Source organism: Columba livia, chromosome 9 (assembly GCF_036013475.1).
Source record: "Columba livia isolate bColLiv1 breed racing homer chromosome 9, bColLiv1.pat.W.v2, whole genome shotgun sequence".
Lineage (NCBI taxonomy): Eukaryota > Metazoa > Chordata > Aves > Columbiformes > Columbidae > Columba > Columba livia.
The window spans coordinates 17,617,436-17,638,686 of NC_088610.1; the positions used below are offsets into that span (position 1 = coordinate 17,617,436).

The 21,251-nt window shown below is 40.5% G+C and overlaps 1 protein-coding gene across 4 annotated transcripts in view; it reads right to left on the bottom strand.

The window, feature by feature from the left end:
• Window positions 1–1,134: 1,134 nt before the first annotated feature.
• The window catches only part of NYAP2 (neuronal tyrosine-phosphorylated phosphoinositide-3-kinase adaptor 2), a 138,727-nt gene continuing 118,610 nt past the window's right edge, over window positions 1,135–21,251 (bottom strand). For all 4 annotated transcript variants that reach the window (XM_065074043.1, XM_065074042.1, XM_005513091.3 and 1 more), the window contains one exon: window positions 1,135–5,171. In XM_065074043.1, coding sequence (XP_064930115.1) covers window positions 4,944–5,171 — 228 coding nt within the window. In that variant the 3' untranslated portion in view covers window positions 1,135–4,943. The remainder of the gene's footprint in view (window positions 5,172–21,251) is intronic.

Genomic DNA, 21,251 nt, shown 5'->3' on the forward strand with positions numbered 1-21,251 from the left:
AGTAATCCCTGTAGGATTTCTCTTTGAAACATGGAGCCTGGGATAAAAAGGCTGGAGTTTGCTTTGGAGGAGGAATCACTCTGAACATCCATGCCAAAGGCTGGGGAGTGGAAGAGAAGCATAAAAGGTAGCAAAGCTCTTCAGCCATTACATGGGCCCTGGTGACAGGGTTGCTGCTGAGGAGAGAGGCTGTGTCCTGGGGAAAGCACGTGCCTCCTGGGGCAGGGAAGGACTTGGAAAGCACGTTTGGGGTCATCTGCAACCAGATTCAGAACCACCTCCTGCAGAAGAAAACCAAAAGATTCTCACTGGTTCACTTCTGCATGCAGATCTATACAAACATGGAGAGCACCTTGATTGCGTTTAAAGGCAGCTTTTTCTATGAAGGGAGAGAAATTTGGTCTCAGCGCTATAGCAAGAACATTACTGTTTCTTACTGGGTTTTTTTATTAACTACCTGCTTACTTGCTCCTGGAAACCTTTTCAAAATACAAAATGTCTTCTCTCATATACAGAATCCAGGTTACAGAACTTCAACAAAAACCACAAAGTATTAAAAAACTGAGCGCTGGAAGACCAGTAACACTTGTAAGGTTGTACAGGTCCTTTTCTTCCCCCACAGCCCCTGTCCTGTCCCCTCCTGCCACTGTGGAATTCCACTGTAAGGACTGGCTTTTATGTCCCGATGGGTTTAAAGCTTCTGTCTGGAAACAGAAAAGATTATTCTGACTTTTAAGCAGATTTTTTTAGAGCTTTACATAGAACATGATGTGTCCCTCTCCTGTTCATGGATATTCTACAAACGAAGGTCTTTGAAGTGACCATCTTCCATCCCAAACTGTGAAAGGTACTTACAGAAAAAATTCTGTCTGTTCTTCAGAGAAATCTTATTATAAGGATTTAGTTGAGGATGGCACTCATGGCTTTAGATGCAACGAGGCATGACTTGCAAATATTAACTTATTAAAGCAACTAATTCATTTCCTCCACCAAATGATGCGATTAAAAATGTGCCTAGGGAATGTTATAAATACACAACTGTGACTTGACTTTTCTCCCCAGGAATCTCTGGCTAATCCTTGGTGAATAACCTGTCTCTAAGCTGAAACCATCAAATGACCATGAACAGCCAAATATTTTAAACTATTGCTTTTTATTATAATTACACTGGAGCACAAATAAATAAGCACTAAATTATTGTAAAATATTTTCAATGCACTAAAGAAAGCAGAATTGATCTTCAAACAACATCTTATTACTTCAGAAGTATCAAAGTACATTTAATTACATCTTACCTAAAAAAATCAAGTACAAAAATGAAAAGAAAATTAATATGTATTTATACTGCGTATATAGAAACGGCTAATAATATATGATTACAGTTAGCCTCTAGCTACTCCTTACTCCTACACAATCTCAGGCACATACCTGACAATTTCTAATGAAATATGAAAAAAAGCAACATGACATTCAATTTCAAGATATTGGTAAATGTATTACATTGGAATGAACACAGAATGATTTCATTGTATTTAAAAACCCTGTCATTTAAAAACATAGTGCCATTGTCCACTTAAAAATAAACAACCCAAAACAAAAAAACCCCTTAACATTTTATACTATTTGCTTTATTTGTCAAAAGGAGCAATAAAGTAGACATACATTGGCTAATATACGTAAACACATTTTTAGTGCAAGAATAACAAGACCTGTGACTTTACTGTGCTTTCTTGAAATCACAGTGCACTTTACACAAATTGCTACACTATAATGTTTAACTTCAGGAGTTTAAAGCAAAATAAGTGCATACCAAACGATTTCATATATACAGTCTTGGTAAGTGTGTGTATATATGTGATCTGGATGTATATACAGATTGCATATTTATACAGACTACAGCTTTAATGACGGTGTGTAACTAAGCACTGTCATTCACCCTGTGACACAGAAACAGCTGAGACAATAAATAGGTAATGTAGAGAATGTGAAGAGCGTTTTGCCGGCTCTCGGCAGGACGGTGCATCGTTGACTGGAGCGATGGGGAGGGCAGCAGTCAAGGGACAGGATGGTGGCAGGTGTCTTGCTCTGGCTCTGTCCGTGACCAGTGGAAACTAATCCACCTCAGCATCACTTCCCTCCTCTGTAAAATGATTCTTGCAAGTGTGAGGTTTAGTTCACATTTCTAAAGTGCTTTGAAGGTAAGTGCTAAGTTATATTTTACTTTTTCATGTACTGTCACATTTCAAAACAAAAATCCATTGTTTCCATGGGATACAATGGAGGACTCGAAGCACACGGGCAATTATTTAGGAAGGACAATGTAAACAGTGTCGAGCAATAAAAGCAAAACAAGAAGTGGTTTTAAGCTGGGCTAAGTGTTCAAGCAAGTCTGCTTAGGACAAGAATGCTTCAATTCCCTGATCATTATTCCTATTACGTATTGATATGAAAAGGACACAATATGAACAAACGCTATTAAACACGTAACTGTTTACATCAACTTTTGCCTTTCCCCAAAGGGCCTGGCACTGCAGCGCCCGTGCGTACCCACGGCTCTGGACCGCAAATCAATGCTTCAGCAGTCGGTTTTAACTTGATCGCTCCGGGAAGAGACCAGAGCAGGGAAGGAGCATCGAGACTGACTCAACGCCGGCTTTCATCTTGTCACCAGAGACTTTGTGCAGTTGGGGGAAAGGGTTGAGCTAATGTCTCTACATAGTTATGCAAAATTCTTCTCTTGCCACATAACAAGGAAGACAAAGCATAAACACTTTCTGAATAATAAACCTGTTATCTCAACAGATTTCTCCTGGCCAACAAACCGTGTTCTTTCCAGCTGATTCTGGAACTTTGCAAGATCTCTGGAGTTCTTCTTCTGCCATTTTCTTTCTTTAAAAAAAGAGAATAAGCAGAATATACAGTTGGTGCCGTTTGGACACAGCCTCTGGGTTTTTTCACATCTTCTGTCATTTCGGCTATGAGGGGCTCTTTAAATCTGCATTTCAATTGCGTACCCATTCCAGCCACTGTATATTCGTAACACACACTGATATTTAATGTATGTAGGTATATACGTATGCGCACATCTATGAGTATATAGAGATACATGCATATATACATATATATGAGTGTACACATATGCGTATATACGTACACAATAATGTTAATATACATACACACATATAAACACACACTTTATCTTTTACAGAAATCTCAGTTTGGACATCAAAATATACATTAATTATAAAATATTTTAAAACTTTATTTGAGAGGACAAAAAGAAACTACTACTGATAAAGCATTACTCAAACTCAAACTTTAGCAATATAGATTACAAAAACCTTCTAAAATTTGTTATTTTTGGTTTTTTTGATCAGCAATTACAGCTGTGGCAATGCTGTCAATATAATTTCAAAGAAAAGCCAATATAACAATAAGTTTCAAACAACACACCTTTTCTCCTCAATGAATATAATATTAAAATGATTGTTTTAAAGAGGGACTTTTGTGCTACCCAACTTCAGACACATAGATAGAAATTTAAATATACAAAATATATGCCATAGATATTTTTTCCCTACTCCACAGCAGTACAAGTTTCCCTCATTCTCAACAGATCCTTTTGGAAGATACTTCACCACATGGATTTCACCCTCATAATCAGTATAAGCCATCTCTTTCTCCTGTTAAAACCAGGAGGTCATAATTCTTTGGTCATGACATAATATTCTGTTAAAATGGGTGTAATATAATACAGGGTTGCAAGCCAATTACAGAAGCAGCCAGGAAGAAGGAACAGCATAGCCGGGAGAACATCTTACGTGGGCCTCTGCTTCAAAACCACGTGAAATCCCGAGGGATTTCCCTCCTGGCTTCCAAGGGGTCTCACTTCCAGCCTTTATAACTAACACGGGGAAATCTGACACGGCGTAAAGTAAGGATGTGTTGCTGGATTTAAAAATAATAAACATGTAAACAGATTTTGTCACCTTTATTTTCTGGACCAAAGACAAATGTGGACAGGACCCGTGGCTGCAGTGCCACTGCCTCAACCTGCCAAGTGATGGGATCTTTCTGTCACGGGCCGTACGATGCTTAGTCACAGTGAACCATGGTCTCTGCTAGTCAGCGGAATAGAAGGAAGAAAGAGTTGCTGTTGCAGGTTGTTCTGCAGAAAATTTAGTTTCTTGGCCAAATAATTTTAGTAACTGATTTGTATAAAACCAAGGGCAATTTATCTGATTAACTTTATGGGAAAACTGGTGCAGAACAATTAGCATTTTAAATGCAACTTGGGCATCCGCATTAAGCACTTTTATTTGTGTTACTTGCAGTTTTGCTGTTCCCCACCAAAACTGCCTCCTTTGTCCAGCCCTCTCCACCCGAAGCTAAGGACACCTAATGAGTACGACTCTAGGGAACTTCTACAGCCCTAGCACCGAGTTGTTTTGTACGTTGTCCTGTTCAACAAAATGTACAACCACATGCTTATGTACAGAGGCCAAATATAGGCAGGTAGGAGAAATAAAATTGTGGTGGCAGGGGGAAACATTAGAATACCACATAGAAAATAGGTAATAAAACAGTATAACAGTAACATTATATAGTAAAATTCTTAATAAATTTTTGAATTTTTTATATATATATATATATATATTTAAACAGTGTATTAGTTTGGGCGTTTTCAATATACTGGTGAAATATTTACATTTTGATATCTTCTGGATCAAAAAAAAAAATCCTGGATAAATATGTATGCCTTAATCCAGTTGGAAATGTAAATATCTCTCTTGATTGACAGGTGAGCACTGTATCCATGTGTTCTTTTCCTAGGAAGTTCACCACCTGCAGGTAAGTCTCAGGTTAGAGCCTTTGCCTTATGAAGAAAGCAGGTGACCTGGGCACGGGGCAACAGAGCGGCGAGGGCGTCCTCCCCTCGCCTGTCAGATTGCGGTGTCCCAGAAAACAGTCTGTTGTTTGGAATAAGGAGGAGGGCTGTATTTCTTGGTCCCAGTATTCTTTTTCCAACTCGGCAAAATAGGCATGCTGTCCTGTTTGCAGAGTCCTTTTTCTGATTTCTGTCGTGCTTTTATTTCTTTGCAGAGGCAACGTTTTTTCTCAATCATATCCAGCATTGTATGGTCTCCCTGCAACCACTGCATACACGTCACCTGTTAGGGAGAAGCAGGGAGGCAGCGAGGGGGAAGAAAGAAAAGAAGGAAAAAGAAAAGAAGGAAAAAAGCATAAAAATAACTGTTTGGTCATAAATTGAACATGTTGGTTTTTTGCAAGGTTAACATCACTCTTATTTGAAACACTCTAGCTTGTTTAATGAACAAAAAGTCTCTATGCCAACAACAAAGTCGGTCTTTGCTTCTAACTGCTGCTTTAAGAAAAAAAGAGTAATAAAAGGTCCCATTTTTGACTTCTCCAGAGCACTGAAAGATAATAAAGAGAAATGTTTTCAGCAAGCTAGCACTGGAATGATGGAATAGATCTTAAAAATGCACATGGATCTTAACAACATCCTTAAGTTGTGGAAATAAAAAATTCTGTACACCGAAACCCACATTTTATATTGCTTTCCAAATCCAATCTGTCACATTAAAAGCATGGTGTTAACACTTCTGAGTATCAAGCTAAATATAACTCTGTGTTTAATTTTTTAAAAATTATTGAACAAACTCCATGTGAATTATATGGCTTTGCCTATCCTATTCTGTGATGGTATTTCATTAACTGGAAGGCACTAGGAGTTTAGAAACTCGATTTTTTCAAGCACGTAGAATATTTGAAAACATGATCCTGATGCAAAAAAGGAGGTCAGCATATGTTTAGTATATGTCATAGCCCCTTTGAAGCCTGAGATTGTGGCTTCGTTGGAGTTCGGTGGGGTGCTCACATGATTGAAAATGTGTGTGTCTTCAAAGGGTTTTGATTGGAACCAAAATCACTAATACTAAACTATCCTGAAAGGGCTTATTGTATTTGGAGGACATACTGTATACCTTCAAATCAGAAAACTTCCTCTCAACACTTACTTTGCAAATTCGAAGTAATGTCTTGAGTCTCCCAACATTTGTTTTCCACATTAGTCATAAATTAAAGGTTTGTGTGTCAGTAAACGCACGCCATTGGTTCACAGGGGCTGTTCAAGTATCTCTGACCTTGTCGTGAAAATGCACATGGACAGTAATACTTTGGCAGTGTTTTATGATTCATGAAGAAAACGTATGTTTATTATTAAGAGTATTCGAGTACGTTTAATAATGCAAATGCCTTTCACTCACAAGTCTTAGACTGCCAAGCATGCGCATACACCAGGTTCCTAGAACTGGGGACTAGTCTTCTTAGCAGCTGGTATAGAAACTTTTGATCTTGGTAGTTTTTGTGGTCAGCTTGGAGTGTATTTAGCATTTGTTGATAAACAGATAGCAGGGAACAAAGCGAAAGGAATAAATGTGAGCAAGCCCACCAGAAAAAGTAATAATAAACAATGTACTCAGGAAAAGAATATAGAAATGTGCGTATTTTTTCAAATATCTTTGTAAAAAAAGTTTTTAAGGGGTAACACAGGTTAAAAGAATTTCAGATAGAATTACCTTTATACTAAAACAAAACCACACTTACCTTGTACGTCAGATAGTGCTTTGAGTAGAACAAGTACTATATGAATTTTGTTGCTGAAGATTCTAATGAATTTAGAATTACACAGGTAACGTGTCTGCAGCACGTCCTCCTGAATGGCTGAGCTAACTCTTCTGGAAGCTTGCTGTGCTGTTCTTCCTAATCGAATACTTACTTTTCATTTCAGGAGTGATCTAACGCTTACTGCAGTGCAGGCAGGTGTGAGGCATGTCATATGCCATCGCCACGGGACTTGCTCTCTTTGGGTACCTAGGCCTGGCCCAAAACTCACCGACTGAACCAGAGATACTCCTCCCTGCCCCTGGCTCGGCTTCTCAGGGCTGTGGACGAGGCTCTACATTTCCTGCCGCTCTGCTCCTCAGTGATGGGTTAGTACTTACCCAGCAGTGTCTTCATTTTGCTGGGTCCTCCTACACGAGGCAGGACAGGGACACAGTCTGCACACAATTCATCACACAAAATATTCACAACACACAGCTGCACTCAAGCTTCTGGGCTGGATTTGATGACAACAGTGCTTGAGTAGCAGGTTTCTTCAGGAAATACCTTATTTATAACCCACCATGTAAGTGAACAGAAAACGTGCCAACACCAAGTCCTGAGGGTTTGTTGTGCGTGCAGCCACCATGAGCACCATCCACAACACGTATGACAGTCGCCATGGTGGTGTTACATCCGCGTCACCCCCACTGTACTAAACGCAGAGCTGTTGCCAACACTGTGTCTTCTGGTAGCTGATCTCCTCCATAGGATTCAAGGGGATTGAATGAGGATTTTGATATGCTATGCTCTAAAATACTAGTTGCAACTTCCCAAAGATAGAAATGGTGTTGCAGAATGTATCAGTTATGCAGACACTCTGCCACCCCCTGCAAAACAGCCCCTAAAATAAACCTGAGTGTAGGCAGCTCCAAAATCCCCTTTTTATAATAGACAATGTATTTTGTTGCACTTAGTGAACCATTTATTATGAAGAATTTGAGTTTTTCCACTTTCCCAGACACAGATTTCCAAGATTACTTGTGATTTTTTAAATGTTTTCTTTGTTTGTATGATGGCCAAGTCCTTCACACCAGTATCTTCTTTGACGTACCATCCACACAGTATGTCATCCTCTCCTATAACTGCATTCAGATAATGGTATGTGCAGCATGAGCATGTGCAAAGTCATTTGCTAAAACAGACTAAGTGAACACATACGATATTGAAAGACTTGGGGGAAAAAGCTTAAAAGTGAGAACAAATATTAAAAGGTTTTACTTGACAGTTTTGCCCAGTTCTGGTGTTAATGTGCAACAAAATAAAAATGTACTCAACAAGGGTGCACGCCTCTTGAAGTTGCAAGATGGACCTATGAGGAAATCACCAGTTTGTAGACCAATGAACTACAGAAAAGACAATAACCATATTGCTAATAGAAAATCCAAGAGTGTCAAATAAATTTTCAGTGTGTCCCAGACAAATTACAGGCACTAAGGCTCACAAGTCAGCACTCAACCCAGCTGTTTAATCACAGCAGTAACCCTCAATTACTTCAGTAGGGCTACTGAGGTGTTCAAAGCTAATGTGTTTAATGCTGTGGACTTAGGTCTAATCCTTCCTGTGACTGAACTGATGGCACTCACATTTAATTCCACTACTAATTTATTTCATATCCTCCCTCCTTTCTGGCTTCAGCCTGCTCCTCTGTTCATGCACCAGGTTGTTAATATCCCTGCTACATCATAACAAGAGATTTCCTCAGTGTGAAAGGCACAAAAAATAACGATATAACTTAATTATTTATGGAAAAAAAGTAAATCATTCCTAACATCATAGAGCTATACAGCTCTCCTGTTCCTGAAAGACTCCATAGCACGTGAGGAACGGTACGGACACTGCAGCATGTCAGAACTTGGCTGCAGATGTGGATGTAGGCAGGCAGGCTCCAAATGCATCAGCACTGGAGGTAGCAGCCAGCAGACATGGTGCAGGAGAAGCAAAATCGGTTTTGACCGAAGAGTCTTGGCCCAAAGCGTGTTCGTGCTGCAAAGGGAAGACAGAGCCAGCAGTTCATGTCAGGACTGTAAAGAGGGATCTCCTGAAGACTTTAGGATGTGTATCAGGTACTATGTCACATAATCTCCTTTGAAATATGAAATTTGCTGTTTGTACATCTGCACCAGCAGATTCACAAAAGTGCTCAAAATGTGGGTGTTTAAAGCAAGAAAAAGAAATGTAAATGAACATAGTTCTTTCCCTGTTCTTAACTATGCAGGACAGTTTGGTTTGGCAAAGAGAGTAATGGTTACAGATGGAAAAAGATAGAAAATGTTCTCCAATAATACAATTAAGCAGTGACTGGTGGATACAACATTGCACACCTTCTAGCTGTGGTCACCACATACAGCAAACATCCTGTATCTTTTTGTTGGTGACTATTCACAGTATAAGACTTTCTGGCCCTTCAGGAACTGGACTTCCACCACAGGGACCACCGGGCAAAGTGCATCAGTACAGTGCACAAGCAGGTCTGTGTATGTCACTGAACACATAGAATAGAATCATAGAATCATTTTGGTCAGATGAGACCCTCAAGATCATTGAGTCCAACCATAACCTAACTCTGGCACTAAATCATGTCCCTAAGAACCTCATCTATTTGTCTTTTAAACATGTATGCTACTGAAAAAAAACATGGCAATACCTGTAAATTACATACAAACTGAACGATCCCATGTAGCATAGCGCTTCCTGGGCTGAAAAATATACAGTGAAAAATCCTCAGCACCAGGCCTGGGAACCTTATTCTTAGGTGTGATTAATTTTACTTGCTCATGTGTGACAGATAAATAGCTACATAAATAGAGAGATAATGCTCTCTCTTGGCAAAAAGATGCATGTGCTACATAAGTCCTGCTCATATGCTCTTGTGTCAGCCTGTGCCTGTGTAACTTCAGCCACGAGCCCCACGCACCACGTGGGGGGTGCCCTGCGCCCCTGCCCACACAGGGACGAGAGAGGAGCAAGTGTCAGAAGCAATACTGCTCCTCCCAAGTCAGGCCACAGGGGTGAAGTGGAGGCAGGATAAAACCATGCTAATTCCTGGTGCTGGGAGGCGTTTCAGGAAAACCTGTCATTGAAAGGTGCACTATAATTTTTCACACAAGTGCCTGTGAAAATATGTGCTGTTAAAAATGCCATGGGGGAGAAGAAATATGGGAAATATTGTAGGCAGCTCTATTACTCGTCACAAAGTTAGAAAATTTTCATTCATTTTTGAGGAAGCTTTTCTAACATTTGAATTGATGACCTGATATTTCATGCTCTGGACACTTCTGTGAGCATGGGGGAGCTTGTGCTGTATGAACTTTTAATGACCTAAAAAAATATTTTCCACTATAGTTTACGTGAGGGCTTTAGACAACACCATATCCCATTCAGCTGTTCCTCCTCATGACATCTCAGCTGGTAAGTTCTCAGTTTCTCTACTTTTAATGTTGCTGGTTTGTTTGAGGTGAAATTGTAAGCTCTGGGCACTAAGAGAGCCCTGCAATTCAGTGGTGCTTCCATCATTTTTTCATAGAACTATAGGTTTCCACTGACTGTGCTGAAATAGCAGAGGCTATGGGGCTGAGGAAGACACAGTTCTCTTCTTGCGAGTCTCTCCCACTGCTGCCGGATGGGCAGAGGGGCTGACTCTTCCTTTGCAGGAAGGATGGGAAAAACCACAGCACATGTATGTGAACATGGGTGTCATGTGCAAATACCGTTTCTTTGTGACCACTGCATATCACAGGTCAAATAAAAGCCCAACAGCTGATGTGAGGCTATAACGATCTTAAACCAATGCAAGATATAACGAAGTAAAAAATATCAGCAACATTTGGAGGAGATTATTCAAAATGTCTCCTGTGTCTCTAAACAAAGTGATTGCTACCAGTGCAATCTGTGCAGTGCTACACATCACTCAGCCGGGCCAAGCATGCTGGTTTGGTTTGGCAGGCTCCAGTAAGTGCAGAAGAAACGCTTTCTGAAAGCCACTTACCGTCCCCTGGGAGGAAAAGGTACTCCCTCCCTCTTGCCTGTTTTCAGACATGAGTTTCCAAACTCTCCCAGTGACACTCTTGACGGCACTTTCTCTGGTGCAGACGGGTCCCAGCCACCTGGCCAGGTGCAGTATTTCCACTGGGGAGGGTGTGAAATCCCACTCCTAGAAGGCAGCCGTGTGCCTCGGTGCAAGTGGTGGAGGCCTATGTTAAATAGCCACAGTTACTTCACAATCTGCTATCTGATACTCTTAGCTCGACGTGGAGGTCCTCTCAGCACATGTTCACAAAAAGGGAGTTGTCCAAGGCAGAAGTTCAGTCAGAATTAGGTTTCAGAAAATCTGAGCAGCGAGATGCTCACTCATTTGAAGCCAGCAGGAATGTACGGGCTGACTTCACAGGTCCAAGAATTTAACTGCAGTTTGTTCAAACAAACAGTAAAAAAACCCCTCAAATGATTTTAAAAGCCTTTGGAAGAGGACTTCGAAATTTATGTTGGACAAGATTTCTTTTGCTAACCATTAGCTATAACCATTGACAGGCAGTTGAATGTTGTTACTTCCAATTGCTGCAAAAGTTGGTAAGTGAGGGTAGAACTGCAGGCTAAACCTGCAGTTTGTCCTTTCTCTCCGACAGAGAGACACTGACATGAAATACAGCGTAACTGGCCCAGGAGAGTCAGCCGTTCATATAGCTCTGTACGTCTAACCCATTCTCCTGTTACTGTTAAATTCAAAACAACAATTGATTATTAATACAAAGGTGATTAAAAGGAACAGTATGTTCAGGAACACGCAGGACGTGCAAGGTGAGCTGTGAAAGCAGACACTCTCCATGCAATTCATCGTGCATGGTAGCAGTCCCTGGGGACGCTGCATAACGTAACTGCAAGTTCTTCTCTGGAAGTGTCTGAGGTGTTTTCTGGGAGGTGTCCTATGGCGGCAGCCACATTAGAACATCCCCGTGCATTCACATACGCACACCACAAGCAGAAGCACACATAAGGTGCTAAGCGCTACACAAACTACCCTTTCCAGCCTTTGACAAATTATTCTTTTTAAGGGACACAACAGTTCTATTTTCCCTCTAAGCACTTGGGAAAGAATTCCTCCAGCACATTAGTCTCAATTTTGACAAAATAGTTGGGTACAAAGGAGCACTTTGTAATCTTTCCCTGTATGTTTAATGTTGAAAGAATTCACTGACACCTGCTATTTCAACTTTTGAAACTATATATGCATCCCATTTCAGGGCTACTGTAACATTTGAATTGCTGTGTGTAATGTTCTGATTTATTTCATTATAAATTTCTAAATTTCTGAAAATATGTCTTCTTAAAAATAATACTACTACAGGAAAAAAAAGAAAACCAGAGGCCTTGTAAAAACTGTCCTACCACTTAACGTAAGTATATGATGCCGTATTTTAAGAAAACTCCGGACACCTCTTTTCAAACATAAGACTCACTAAAAGACTTATTACATTGACTTGTGTGCTATGGCCTGACTAATCCACCACTTAAAAACAACTGACAAGAATATTTGGAAGTTCAGGAATTCCCGAAGCCTCAAGGTTATAAGCAATTAATATTTATCCTAAAATTAAATTAGCAAATGGTTAGTAAACCTTCAGCACCTCTGATTCCAGACCTCCAGTTTCATGATTCATTGCTTCCAATTACTAAATGTCACAGTTACTTTATACAGAGCCAGCTCTGCACATACTCCTATGCCTTGAGTTTTCCAGTAACCCTCAGATTATTGCTGAGGCTATCAATAAAGCAAACTTTCAATTATAAATTCACCATCCTGCTTTCCATTTTTATCCTGGCAATCAGTCTAGCTATAGATCTTCCTGCATTACTATTTGGAAACATGTTCTTCTCATCTAAGCTTTTTTTTTAACACCAAACAACTGTCTGAAATGTCCTGCTTGATCTACTGTTAGTTAAGACATCCTGTAAATGCTAGTATGTTTAAAGAAAGAGCCTGTAAACTAACTCATATTAGGGATACTGTGTAAAATTTTCTCATGCATCTCATTTATGCAGTGGATTCTCACCAAGTACATTCTCATTGGGATCACTCATGAGAAATCAAAGCTTAATCTACGCCTTTGTTAAGCAATAAATGCAAAACTCAAGCAACCCACTATGATACATCCTGTCGTTCACTGTAAGATAGAAAGGAAAATTCAATATTTCATTAGGTCAGTCACAGGAGGGACAAAAGCCAGAATACCTTGTTAGAGTTCAGTGACACAGAGATCTCCCGCTCACTGCATTTGGTTGTACAGCACCTGCAGGGTAAGGTTATGTCTGAGGTTTCCCTGAGAGGTTACTAACCCCATTTCCCCATCTTTTCCTCTCGCTGGAGGTTGCTGCTCCGTTGCACATGGCCTTAGCTGCTCAGGAACCAGCCTCTGAACAGCGGGACAGTGTGAGGCAGCGACCTCAGTGACCATTACACCTGGCCCTGCCTGTGAATGAGTAACTACACCCACACTACAATACATCTGCAATTAGTATTAGTTACTCTAAATCATGGTAGTTGTTAAAAACAGAGATGAAGTGAGATGAAGAGTCCATCTCCCGGGTGTTAAGAGGTGGCATGGAGCAGCGTGAGCTGCTGGTGGGCAAGATCCTTTCCTCCTCCGCGTCCACCCCTGCGGGCTGCATAGCTCAGGTAGGAGGGGGCTGAAGGCAGCAGGGTGTATGCTCTAGGTATTGCTTCTGCTTACCCACCCAAGGCCAAGATGGACACAGAAATTTAATGGAAGACTGAAAATGAGTGCAAACAAGACCAAAACACTGGAAGAACTAAGAACTATGAGAAAGTTGACATTGAGGCCAATCCTAAAGTTACAAAAATGTGACATGTGGGGACACCACAAATTCCATTAGTTTCCTCATTTTATTTGACCTAATTTTTCCTAAGCTAAAAACACATACATGAACTTCAGGACTCCTCCTGTTGAAGCCAGTACTAGAACTCAAGATTCAACTAATCTTTATTGCTGTGACAGCTGAAGAACCTCATCACACAAGTCTGCCAGCAAAGCCCTTAAGAATTCATTTTTCTCTAGTATTTTCAAAAAAATGGTCACAAGAATAATTAAAAAAATATATCTATATATGGAAGGAGAATGCCTCAGCACTGAAAAAAAATGGTGCCTTCAATTTCTCTTGTTTTGTATTAGGTGATGTAAATACACAAATATCTCAGTTATAGCCTGTGAAGTTGCTTTACAGATGAGAAATTTTGAAATATGCTCTTACATTTCTTTGTTTTGATGGTGAAATTGAGTCAATGGTAATTTTCTTAGATTAAATGCCATTTCTCAATTATTGGACTGATTGCATGGGGGAAAAATGTTTAGAAAAGCATGACTGAAAACAACACTAAATGTAGAGAGATTATCATATTCTTGTAAGTGGTCACATCTTCCTTTTTAAAGATGCATAAAAATATGATTAAAAGACAGAGATCTCCATTTATGATTAATTTCTAACTCTGTTTTAAAATGCAGTTAAAGAACAGCTACTAGAGTTATAAACTGTACTGAGAGTTTCTAAAGAATCCAAACATTTAGGAGTTTACCTTAGTATGAGATACCACATCTGCTCTACCCTCACAGCAACATCAAGCAATTTATTTTATATCAGGAATTGCTAAACAATATAGTATCCAAATTAAATAATCTATGCTCAATACGAGTGAACAGTGCGCTGCTGCGGCAAAGAAAGCCAACAGGATGCTGGCCTGCATCAACAAGGACATCACCAGCAGAGACCAAGATGTCATTATCGTGCTCTGCTCAGCACTTGTCAGGCCATACATGTAGCACTGTGTTCAGGTTTGGTCCCTGCTATGCAAAAAGAATGTGGACAGGCTGGAGAGGGTCCAGAAAAGGGCCACAGAGATGATGAAAGGACTGGGAAGCCACCATAGGAGGGAAGGCTGAGAGAACTGGGTTTGTTCAACTTTGACAAAAGAAGACTTCATCACTAGTACCAGTATTTAAAGGATGGCTACAAAGAAGGTGAAGACTCCCTTTTTACAAGGAGTCACATGGAATAGACGAGGGGTGATGGGTACAAGTCACTCCTGAGTAGATTCTGATTGGACACAAGAGTGAAATTTTTCACAATGAAAAGGATCAGTCACTGGAACAATCTCCCCAGGGAAGTGGTGGATTCCCCAACACTGGAAACTTTCAAGATTCAGCTGGACAGGGTGCTGGGTCATCTTGTCTAGACAGTGCTGTTGCCAAGAAAGGTTGGACCAGACAATCTTTGAAGTCCCTTCTCACTTGGTTTTCTATGATTCTAATATAGACATGATTTCCTGACACATACAATGGCTGAGATACAGGCAAGAAATTAACACGCTCACGCACATTCCCTGCACCTTGTTTCTGTTTCTCTGTTTAAAAGGCTGATCCAAAAGGATGGCCCTGGCTGATTCAGTGGGTGACAGTGATTCAGCATGAACTCACGGAGAAGACTGCAGCACAGTCACCGCGAGCACCGCTCCACTGAACCAGGGCTCTGCTCAGAGGCTCCCACACAGAGTGACCAGGCAAACTCAACTTAGCCTACGACATCAGCATGAGCTGAATTCAAGTTCAGATCTCCAGAACTAGGAGGAAATTAAAATATTCATCTTGAAATGTGTGGCTCATGACAATGCATGACAAACAAAACATTCAGCATCATGTTAACCTATTCATACATATCACTTGTAATACAAGCAAAAAAATTGTCGACCACCAAAAGAAGTGCTGTTTTTCTCTGATTTTTGTGTTTTAAAGTTTGGTGCAGAAATCAAACAAGATTCATGATCTGACCAATATTAATTTTAAAAATGTATGTTGCCATTGCCTATTCTCATTTTTATGCTTTTCTATTGTGAATTATACAATTGTAATTATAAACCCCAGATAGTAAATGTGCTTTTCCAGACTATAAAAAAAGAGATGGGCCAACCCAACCCAAGAGTCCACTAATTGCCACTGACTTGCAAAGCCTTAAGTTCAGGCCACTGGCCAATAAACACCAAAGCTCCACTAGTGGAATGTGTTCTTTCCCCATCCTATTTTTTATTGAGGAAAAGCACGCCTTGGACATTCCAGTTACAGCTTAGGAGTGAAACGGTAATTTGCTGCTGATGTGAGTGAGGTCAGAATTTAACACCTTGACTTTAAACTAAAGAAATGAAAAGGATTTTCTATTATGCAATTTTAGTTGGGGTGAAGGCTAGCACTGTCTCTGTCATCCTATAAGTTCCTCAGTATTTCCTTTGTAAAGATCTGTCTTCTGAGATTTTTCTAAGTAGCTGCTGCCACTCTGCTGCAGTAACTTATTATGCACTGAGAGTGGTCTGCCTGGACAAGCTAGTACAGTGATAAAATTAATTAACTGTAAAGGAAGCAGATTTATCACTCCTAGGTCTCATAGAGAAACACATATGATTATCACTGAAGCTCCAATTCAGTAAATAACTTAAACACATGCACAACTGGAAAATATTATCAATCACCATCTCAATTTACAGGGATATTTTATTATTCGAGATAAGTCAGTGTTTTCCTGCCTCAAGGCCAGATAACTGAACCTACCTACAGTTGTGTGGTGATTAAGAATAATTTTCAAAGGGCTAATAAATGATCGTTAGGTGTTTTAAAAAATGCCTAATCAATTAGCAATTATTTGTCACTATGGACTGCAAAGAGGTCTGACAAATGGTGCCTGTAATGTTCCCATAAAATAGACTCATAAGGTATGATATTTTCACTCGTTCTTAAGTCTCACCTGCACTGAAGAAACTTTTATTTCCAGCCTAAGGCCCTTCTATATCCAGTATTTATACACACAAGACGTTACAGACATGGGTCACCAACTAGATTTACCGCAAGGCCCTCATGTGAATAGAGTAGGGATTTGCAGTACGTAAGTCCAGCTGGGTAAGGGCGCCTCTAAACCTCGGAGCACTTGACCAGCGTAAGATACAGAGAACAAAAAACTACATAGTGTGGGCTGCTACAAAACATTTTTCAACCATAGAAACACAAATATCTTTGTAATCTTAGAACTGTTCAAATAGTTTTTCTGAAAAACTGGAAACTTTAAAATTAGTAAAAATAATATTTTAAAGTTCTCATTTAAAATACATGACATTTTTATTTTCATTGTTTAACAAGACAAAATGAGAATAAAAGTAGGTTATCAAAAGTGGGTGCTGGCATTCATACCTTTTTATAATTGGCATACACATAATGTATATGAATAGCCACACATTTCTAGTGAAAGACTATGAACGAACACACACACATATACAGAGATATATAAACATACTATACATACATACATACATGAGTGAATATACATATTTATGTGCATACAGTATACAGACAAGATACTATACAGGTACAGTAAGTGCAATATACTGTATAAGGCTATACAAACACCGAAAGGTTCTGGTGAAATGGTGACAACCATGAGAACAAAGCTTGGATGGTTTGTGACTCAACGCAGACAGTGGGGAAAACTTCGCTGTTCCGTGTTGTGTTTTACGCAACAAGCACACACAGTTCAAACAGAAACATGGTACAATATGTCCAGTTCATATACAAAAAAGCTAAGACAAGTGGGACTGCATGGAGATAACAGAAATGCGTATGAGCAGACAAATAAGGTTGTTCTACCTAGAATACAGAATGTTTGGTTCATTTACAAAGAATGCCTATATAGAAACCCATGCTTTCATGAATTCATGCCATTTTTTTTTTCCTTTAAGAATATTATAAAATTCTTGCCCTGAGTTAAACATAAATACACACAGAAAGGGGGTAGGGGAGAAAGGAAATTGCATGCTTCTGGGTTTTTTTTTGTTGTTTTTTTTTAATATATTTTTTTTAACCAAGGCACAATGTCTTCAATAGTGGTTGCAAGACCATTTGAAATAAATTTAGCAATTGTTATTGTTCCGGTACTGCATCCTTCCTAATGTGACTAAACTAATTGCTTGCACACAAAAGTCTCAGAACAAGTTTTGAAGTGAATTTACAAGTTTTAGAAGAGAATAAGTAAATCTAAGAGAAACGCCTTAAAGAGAGATTCCATGAAGAGGAAGGAATGTTACCAAATTAAATTCCTTTATAGGCAAATTACTGATGTTTGGACTGGAATTATTTCACATTAATTACATCATCTATTAGTTTAGTATTACTGTAAGTTGTCACCTATTTTTAGTAGAATCATGTACAAAGCTGTAAGAGCAGCTAAAAACAAGATTAAGAACCTCCAAATAATTCTTAGTTTCTTGTTGTAGGCAGGACAGGACAGTGATCTCACTGATGCAGTGGTTTATACGCTGCAAGAGTTACACCTTAGGAACCCTTGTTCAATGACACCGTGAGATCTCAAGGCGTGCATCTCCGCATCTCATCAACCTGTAGAAGTCTTCTATTGGAAATATTGGTTATTAGTTTCTGTGTATGTCATCTTAAAATCTACATATCTGTGTACAAGTCTGACCCTCAAAAGAAAGGTCTGGGTGCTAAGGCCACACGTGGCTGCTGCCCCCACAGCCGAGCCCTCAGGCTCTACAGGCACACGGTTCTCACCAACTTCTCACCAATGTGGAGGAGCTCTGGAGGGAACCTCACCTCCCAGGGAACAACCACCTACTACGCTGTGCTCCATCAGCTGTGGCACCTGTGGCCAGAAACTCCTCTATTGAGCTAAGACTATTTTTCAAAGTACTGAAAAACACAGTCCCAACTCTGTCAAAACCAGTCACAACGTAACAACCCCCTCAAACCACAGACCAGGCAGTTGAGATCTTCTCCTGCCTGTCCTCTGTGCCTTGTAAAGAAATTGTAACTCCCAATCTGAGAAACAACTAGGTAAAGACAGTAAAAAACACATTGAGTGGGAAATGGAAACCCTCATAAATGCTGTATTTCATTCTTTGTCAGAATATTGTTGTATTTGAAAGTTTCAGCAACTTCTTTGAGGGAACAAGGCTCTTTCTGTACTCTGCTGGCAAGCTTACAAAACCCGTGCAAGAACAACAAGAGATCAGAGTAAGGGAATGGAATATTCTTCTTCCCACTCTCTTCCAGTGGAAATACCAGCAGCCAAGCTGGCACTTGAGAGCAAGGAAAGGTAAGAAGACAGACTGACTCTAAATCTGGTGCTCAGAGACTGATCACTGCTCCCATCTCTGGTACCCTCCCCCTGTGGCATTACTTCTACAGCTGCCCTGCTTTCACCCATCACTACTTCACCCCGACATGTATTTTTTGTAGCTAAAACCCCTGCTATGGAGTGGTACGGAGAAGGAGAACCACCAAAGCCATGCCTGGGCCTTGGCACCCGCCACGACGGCAGTGCCTGGTCAGACCCACCTCCGCCCAGCTCCCCCCGCACTGTGAACTGGCGGCCGCTGTGTTGGTGCCAGGCTCCCAGCACGCCCTCCCTTGTGCTCTCAGACCGGAGAGCCGTGCAGTGACCTGCTTCTGCTGCATGACCAGCCCAGCTGAATGCTGAACAAAAGATGTTGGGACAACAACAGCAGGGCTGTCTGCCAACAGAAGATGGCTTTGACACATTTGCTTCTCGTGCCAATCAGTCAGGCGCGCCTTGGAGGTGAGGGATGATGGATGTGGCAATTCCATCTACTTCAAGATTTGTGTTTTCTTTCTTTCTTTTTTTTTAATAAGCATTCTCTATTTGCAGTTTGTGTATTTAGAAATAATTTGCACTGCTCTGGACCCATACACTGATTATGTAAGACCAGATTGAAGCTGAAGCTCCACACAATACAATGTGGAGCCTTCCCTAAAGCATTAACATTCTTGTTGTTGCTCTCATCCAAAATGTTGACAGCATATTTAGCTGGACTGACGACAGCAGAATTTTGCCTTCATGTTTGCCAGATATTTATCCTGGCAGGAAAGAAAACCAGAAGTGTGTAAAGCGAGCCAAGCGCTCCCTCTCGTGGGCATGACGTTCTGCTGCACTTTATAAAGGCACAAAAGCAGACTCAGAAATCCAAACTCTGACACATTTTTAGCAGCACAAACTCCTCAGAAGGCTGTGTGACACGGCAGGACACAGCTCATGCCCCTGCACTTCTTCCTAGGTGCTGGCAGTCAGTGTGACGACTCATCCCTGAGTCTTGTGAACGTTCAGCCTGAACAAGAAGGCAAAATCCTACAGCTCTGGATGATTCGGATTTTCAAATATACTCAGGACACAGGCTGATCAAATCCGGACATCATCTCAAGGTAGAAGTTGGCCCATGTTCCACCAGTGAAGTGCTTGTTCCAGGGGTTTCTCTTTGCACCCCACCGTGGGTTCTTCCATGCCTGTCCATCCTGCCAGGCAGGACCCAGAGGAGTTTCCTCCTCCCAGCTAATGCAAAACCAGTATCCACAAAATGCAGTCTATGTCTACATTTGTTTTCATCTACATGAATGCTAAAGTCTTCTCCACTGGAGGAGCAGGACTTCTCCATGAGAGGAACATTTGAGACAGAGGCATCATTTGTTAAATGTTCCTAGGAAAATTTACCTGTTTTTTTCCCGGTTTTCACATTCAAATGCATTTAATTGTATTCGTGGCACATAAAACTACATAAAATCACTGACAGAGATAAAGTAGGTTGCACGCCCAATATTTTTTGCACTTTCCTATTTCACATACCCTAAATCTTAAGCAATTCCTGACAGTCACATACTTAGCAATCTGCTCCCATCTGCAACTGCTTACTTCCTCATCTATTACACTGAGCTTACAAAACCTTGGGGCAAGGACAGTCTTTGTTCTACACACATTGTCTATCAACACAGGGACCTTATTTATGACTACGACTCTTAGACACCACCACAAACGTTGCTGTGGTAGATCCTAGTGGCCAACGTTAAGCAGGTTCTGGACCCAGTGATTATCTCACGCCTTATTAAAGGTGATGGTTAAACATAAGGAGTAATTAAGTCCCTTTAAGGGAACAACTTCACAGGCAAAAATAGAAGCTACCATCCATGGCAATAAATAGTGTATAGAAAGTCCAGACCAAAACCCCATGAGACGCTGATTACAGAGTGAGAGGCATGGGACTGTTCACACAGTCTGGACATACATTTGGAATGAAGAAAAAGATCAAGTATCAAAAAGGAACAACCATAGCCTTGGCCGCAGGAGCCCAGAAACAGTGATCTCAGAGGCATTGCACTAGCTGAAGGGGAACACTTGGCATTTACACACAGGGAGCAGAAGAAAATTATTGCCACCATCCCATTAATTGTTTCATGTTTTGCTATTCTACATCCAAAATACACAATAGACTTTCAAAACTTTTGAAAATTAGAGGAAAAAGGAGGGACAGAGAAAGTCATACCAGAGTCGCAATTAGCACAGTAGTTAGATATTCCTTTTGAACAGGAACTCAGGACTGCATCTCCCCTGAGATCTTAAATCAGCAGCCCAGGGGGATCTTATTTCCCCTTTGGCCCAGACAGCAAGTATGAATGAAGTCAGTTCTTTCATTGCAAATCCTTCTGCATTAC